The sequence below is a fragment of the Thermobia domestica genome, chromosome 2, assembly GCF_964235325.1.
Source record: "Thermobia domestica chromosome 2, izTheDome1.hap1.1, whole genome shotgun sequence".
NCBI lineage: Eukaryota > Metazoa > Arthropoda > Insecta > Zygentoma > Lepismatidae > Thermobia > Thermobia domestica.
This window is the reverse complement of record NC_137455.1, coordinates 193,175,080-193,181,079: the sequence shown is the minus strand read 5'-3', so window position 1 is coordinate 193,181,079 and position 6,000 is coordinate 193,175,080. Positions and strand designations below refer to the sequence as shown.

At 35.6% G+C, this 6,000-nt stretch overlaps 1 protein-coding gene across 1 annotated transcript in view; it reads right to left on the bottom strand.

Moving 5' to 3' along the window:
* Positions 1–298: 298 nt before the first annotated feature.
* LOC145678338 (alpha- and gamma-adaptin-binding protein p34-like) overlaps positions 299–6,000 on the bottom strand; it is a 54,628-nt gene continuing 48,926 nt past the window's right edge. Inside the window, exon 6 of the mRNA XM_081748369.1 lies at positions 299–1,212. Coding sequence (XP_081604495.1) covers positions 992–1,212 — 221 coding nt within the window. The 3' untranslated portion in view covers positions 299–991. The remainder of the gene's footprint in view (positions 1,213–6,000) is intronic.

Here is a 6,000-nt window from a genome sequence, read left to right as displayed (position 1 = left end):
TAAAAGAAGAAGAAAGAAAAAGAAGTTAACGAAACGAGAATAGTGACGAAAAGTGGACATGACTCCTAAAGTAAGAGCTCTATATTGATTTAGATTGCCTCAATTGCATGTCGTCTCATCTCGTTTTGTTACTGAACACAAGCATTGTGTATTCAAGTTTCCTTCTGGAGTTCTCAATTTCAAAAAACATAACTACTGAAAAGTTCACAAAAAGACTGAAGCTTGTTTCAAAAACCGATTAATATTTTTAAGATGAATAATGTTTTATTATAAAGATAAATCAAAACTCAAATTAATCCTCAGATTATTAGTATGTTTAATAAGCTAGTCCCTGATACAATATCTATACAAATTTACATATCTTCTTATTAACAACAATTTCGTAACCATAGTTGAATTTAAGACAACATAGAAGTATGTTTATTACTATATATAAAATGGCTTTCTATTTACATTTTTATACATTTTAAATGGTTGTCACAGATTTTTATTTAAAAAAGTAATCTTATTTTCAATTAAGTTCCTTAATTTTGTTTACAACTGAACACTAAATTTTAAAACAATTTTAAAAGTGATACGAAAAAGGTTATCTGTATATATAAATTAATAAATGATTCTTCAAATTTGAAAGTCTTTACAATAATGTAATACCACACACATATATTTGATACTAATAAAACTTTTCTTTTTAAACTAAAAGCACCAATATATTTAAACACAAAATAGGTGTATTACTTTTATTTAGTAACGTATGTGAGCATCTTCTCAAATTGTTTCTCCCATACAATGTTCTTCGTTATTTACTATGTACAAAAAGATACTGTTAGAAAAAAAAAACCCTTACGACAGAGTTTCATATACATCACTTACATATCGGTTACTTTCAAGAATTCCATTGGAATGTTACACAATAAGAAATCTTGAAATATGTATATATATTATTTTAAAAAAAGATAAATACATATCTTGTGATGACATTTTATTTGCCATTTCAAGTTTCTTCATTGTCACTAGATAGAGCTATTTCATCTTCATCCCCTCCAATGGCCCGCCAAAATGCCATTACAGCCTGTTCAGCATATGCTTTGCGTTCCTCACTCGGGAGCTCCTGTGCTCGTTGTTTCATTTCATGTAATTTTTCAAAGAAAGTCTCAAAACTAGAAGTGTTCTCATTTTCAACACCAAACATTTCATACCCTTGCAATAGTTGATCTGAGAAAGAAAAAGGGAAAAAAAAGTCAGATTAAGTTTGTAAGTTTGTATCAATTCAATACAATAAAATAATGAAAAATTTTAGCAACGCACTCTGAATTAACATTACAATTACTGATGGACACAAAAACCGGTTTTTCGATTTTTGGGAAAACCGAAACCAGTTTTTAAAAATTTCCAAAAAAGCGGTTTCGATTTTCTCCATAATCGGTTCGGTCCGGTTTTCTTCAAAACTGGTTCCGGTTTTTTCCAAAATTTGTTCTATTTCTGACCAGAATAGTGTTTCGTTGTTCTCCCGAAACCGATCCCGTTTCCACAGAAAGTTTTAAATGTTTTCCAAAAGTTTTCACCGAAACCGGTTTCGGTGAAAAACCGAAACGGTTTTTGGAGAAAACCGAAACCGGTTTCGGTGAAAAACTGAACCGGTTGAGAAAACCGAAATGTCGGTTTTTCGGATTTCGGTTTTCTAAAAACCAGTTTTGCCCATCCCTAATTACAATACTTTCTAGGAAGGTAATTGTTGATACCAATCAAACAATTAATCGGATATAAAAGTATCGCCAGGTAACAATAATTCTTTCATTATTACAGAGGTTGATTTACTTATATTGAGCCGAATTTGACTGTGCCACTTATCTAAGAAATGCCGTGTTTTCATCGCTACTGTGTTCAATCTGCAGGATACCTCTACTGAATATTGCCCGGCATCGGAGTTTCCATTGCAGGGGACTACGTTGAAGCTGGGCCATGGGTATTGCATCCCATTCCTCTTTACTCGCTTTCATACACCAGAGACGTTGCGGAATAGACGATGGAACAGGCACCGCTTCAGGAGTCCGAAACCAGAATAGTTCATTGGGCTGGCATCTAAATTCTTGACAAGCATGTCAGAGAGAAGAAAATGGACGAAATTCTAGTTTCCTATTCCATACGCAATAGAATTCCATGATGTTTTCGCCGTGTGGCTGGATGCCTTGTCTTGGTGCAGTTCAGCCTGATTCATAATGCTGAGATTTCATGCTGGTACATTTCAATCAGGATATGAGTCTGGTAGTATGGAGCATTGATTTTGACGTTTCGACCCATCTTTTGGAGACGCAGTTTGCCCCTGTAAGAGAAACCGACCACAATCATGAACCCTTCTGAAGAACGTGCTTCGGCCTTTGGCGTCAATAGGTCTGTATGTAATGGCACGAACTAAACCACAGTCTGTGAGATAAATCCACACTTCATCAAGGGCAACAACAAACTTCCAAAAATCACCCGCTTCACGTTTATACAGCTTCTTGCAGTTCCTTTTTTCGCTCAGCCACATGACATGGTTTCAGGGCGTGCACACTGCTCTTGCGAACGACCTTGAGGCGTAAATTCCTGTAATAGTCCTGGGGCTGACAATACTTCTGTATGCAAGTCCCTGTATGGAGGAAATTGTTACTGAAATACATTCTTGCGTCCATAAAGAAGTAAAAAAAAAATGTTGGGTGTTTGCCCCTCATCCCCCCCCACTTTTTTGCAATGGCGGCTTCAAGATGGCGGCCATGGAAAATCACCTGAAAATAATTTTAACACTTTGTAACTTGTTAATAAATAAACATTGAAACGCCGTTTTACGCCTGATGAAGGAAAATGGACATAACATTATTTTCAACTAAAACAGGGTGTCTACTGAAATTCCAAAATGAAATTTCGTGACTTTTCGTGGCCTTTTCTTTACCAAATCATAAAATTTCCTAACATTTTCAAGAGTAAATTTGGGTGCAAATTAGGCCGAATTTTCATCCATGCGATAGAAACGTATTTTGCTTGCGATCTGGTGGCGTCTAAAACCGACCATAGACATTTTTGGTGGTGAATTTTGACGTTTTATAGAACAAAATTTTCCAATCTGTACTTACATTTGCACAGTTAAAAAAAAAAAAAAAAAAAAAATCGTGACCCAAAAGCTAAATTTCGTGACTTTTTCGTGACTTTCATGACCGTTTTCTGATTTCGTGACTTTTTCGTGACATTCGTGACTTCGGGACCGATAGACACCCTGTAAAATTAATCATGTGTGGCCGCCATGTTTAATAATGGCGCCCTAAATGGCAAAAAATACTGTTTCGTTAATGTATCTTTTGTCTTCAGCATTAAATAAAATACCATGCTACCAAGATATTGAATATTTATGAAGTATACAAAAGAGTTTACATTAAGAGCTTTCGAACGGTATCAGAATCATTGTTCTATCTTTAAAAATAACAAAAATATTCCACTGTGTATAGAGCAAAGTCTTCTGACCTGTCAATGGCTGTAATTGGTACAGCATTCGAATGCCTTGAAAATTCCTTATGCATTTTCTTTTCATACGTGTTTGTAAGTAAAGGAACTTTATAAAGTATGTTTATTCCTCTTAATAATAATAATAATAATAATAATAATAATAATAATACCGTTTATTTCTTAGTTTCCTTGCTGTTAATTTAGTCTCGAGCTAAAGTATAACTTACAATAGTATTAACTCAAAATAATTTAGGTATATAGATTTTTACAATCAATTTTGTCTTTTGCGACACTTCTGCACTTACAGAATAAGCAGCACTCCATTTCTGACTTCCGACACATTTTAGGTAATTACATGGTTGAATTAAATTCAGCGAGAAACCATTGAAGCGTTTTGTGGGCATAATGGCTCCATTGCTGAGTTCAAATCCAAACTTTAGAAGGTCTAAATGTACTCAGTGTTCATCCAAACAGTGTATTTGCATATGGGTATAGAATAAAGCTCTTTTCAAGGGCTCAAGAGCGCTGTTGCTTGTAGGAGGGAGATCCTGAAACGACACATTTTTTCCATGTGTATACAGCCATAGTCTGAGTTCATCTTGCAAGTCGTACCTTTCTTTAACACCTGAACAACATATTCCTCAGCACACTGTAAAACTTGGTGAAGTGGTTCACATGTAATTCCAAATTCTTTCAAATACGCCGTAGGGTTACAATGTAAAGCTGCTTTCTTTGTACCAACTTTACTGGTGTAGTGTGCACCAGATAAAGCGTGAACAGCAGGTAGAACTTAAGAATATTCGTGACCCAAGAAAGCTGCTATATAATGAATAGGAACAATTCTCGTGGAACTTCCAATACCGGCACGAATCCATAATTCGTTTACGCCCACGCTTTTAAGTTTTTCAAAATGATATATACATAGTACCATTAGGTCAGTGTCAGAAGTGACAAATACTGTTTTTCGACTTCTATTTTGTGCTGTATACTGTGCATGAATCATCATTCTAAAATCAGCTTCTTCTATAGAAAAATGATTCAGTTCTGAGAGAAGGAAGGGCACGCCATTACGAATGGTGTTACAGTTGACAAGCAAGTCGTCTTCTAACCCGGTGAAGGCGCTAAACGTATGGGTTTGAGAGGTTGGGTGAAGAATCATTATTTTTTGAACGCTTTCAGTTATGAAATTTTGGATCATCAACTTGTTTCTAGAGGAGAGCCAGAATGCTTTTGTTTGAATAGGGAGTTGCGTATCACCCGATGTTTTGGTTAGTTCTATGATACAACCAGTTTGTCGGCTTAATCGTTCAGAATGTTTTGGAGAAAACGCGTGGTAATTGTCAAATATGTGGCCGACTCGGGAGGCATTACGAGCAAAGAGCAGACGCATATGAAAGGTAAGTGGTAGCAACATCAGAAAATGTTTTATGATCCTTAGAGACTACTTTCCTCAGACAATTCATAACATCGAAAATGAAACATGTGTCCTCTTCCATATGAAAATCGGTAGTGATAACCTGAAACTTTTCTTTTCAGCTCTCTAACAGAATGCTTTTTTCAGCCTTAACAAGGAGTCCATGTTCATCTACTAGTTTGGACACATCAGTCAAGTCGTAACTGAACAAGCACTTCAGATCGTAGCCATGAACTTCAGCTATGTGGACTATCTTCGTAGCTAACGTCTGTGTAGTGGTCCCTTTAATTTTCTTTTTCTTCGGCCTCGGCAGCGTACCATAGTTAGGGAACTTCACATGATGAATTGTATCCCAGATACTTTTTGACTTTTCAACAAATCTTTGTGTTCTGTATATTTCATCGAGTTCTTGCCCTTTTTTCCATATGTTAAGTATTCTCTCTTTAAGAGGCCTCATCCCGGCGAAATTAAAATACCGCTAATTTTACAGTAATCATGTGATATCTTCAAATAGATAAAAGATAATTGAAATGTGGAACAAGAGCGCCCTAGACAATATTATTTTGCGGGAGGTACCGTTATCACAAATCACCTAGTGGCTTTCCGTTTTCAGCCGTTTAGAAACGCGAAAATAAATGCCGATTTTCAAAATGGCTCGAAATCGAAAGCAGATAAGTGAATCGTGATAACGGTATCTCATGTGAAATAATATTGTCTAGGGCGCTCTTGTTCCACATTTCAATTAACTTTTATCTATTTGAAGATATCACATAATTACTGTAAAATAAGCGGTATTTTAATTTCGCCGGGATGAGGTCTCTTAACTTACTAATTCAACATTTGTCTGTGTAACCAGGTTATGAAGAATATTCACTTCTTCGAGAAGGTTCACCTTTGAAAGTATGAATTGCATCATAGTAGCAATGATGTTATCTGTGTGCCGAGTTTCTGACATTGAAAGTTCATGATGAACTTGAAAATGTGATGATGTTGAAATTGATTGAGTTATTTCTCGATAGAAATTTGTTATTGCCAATAATTCATGGAATATGAGCTCCCACTGAGCAACAAATTGTTTCAGTTTGTACGCCCTATAATTCCTGATGTACTCT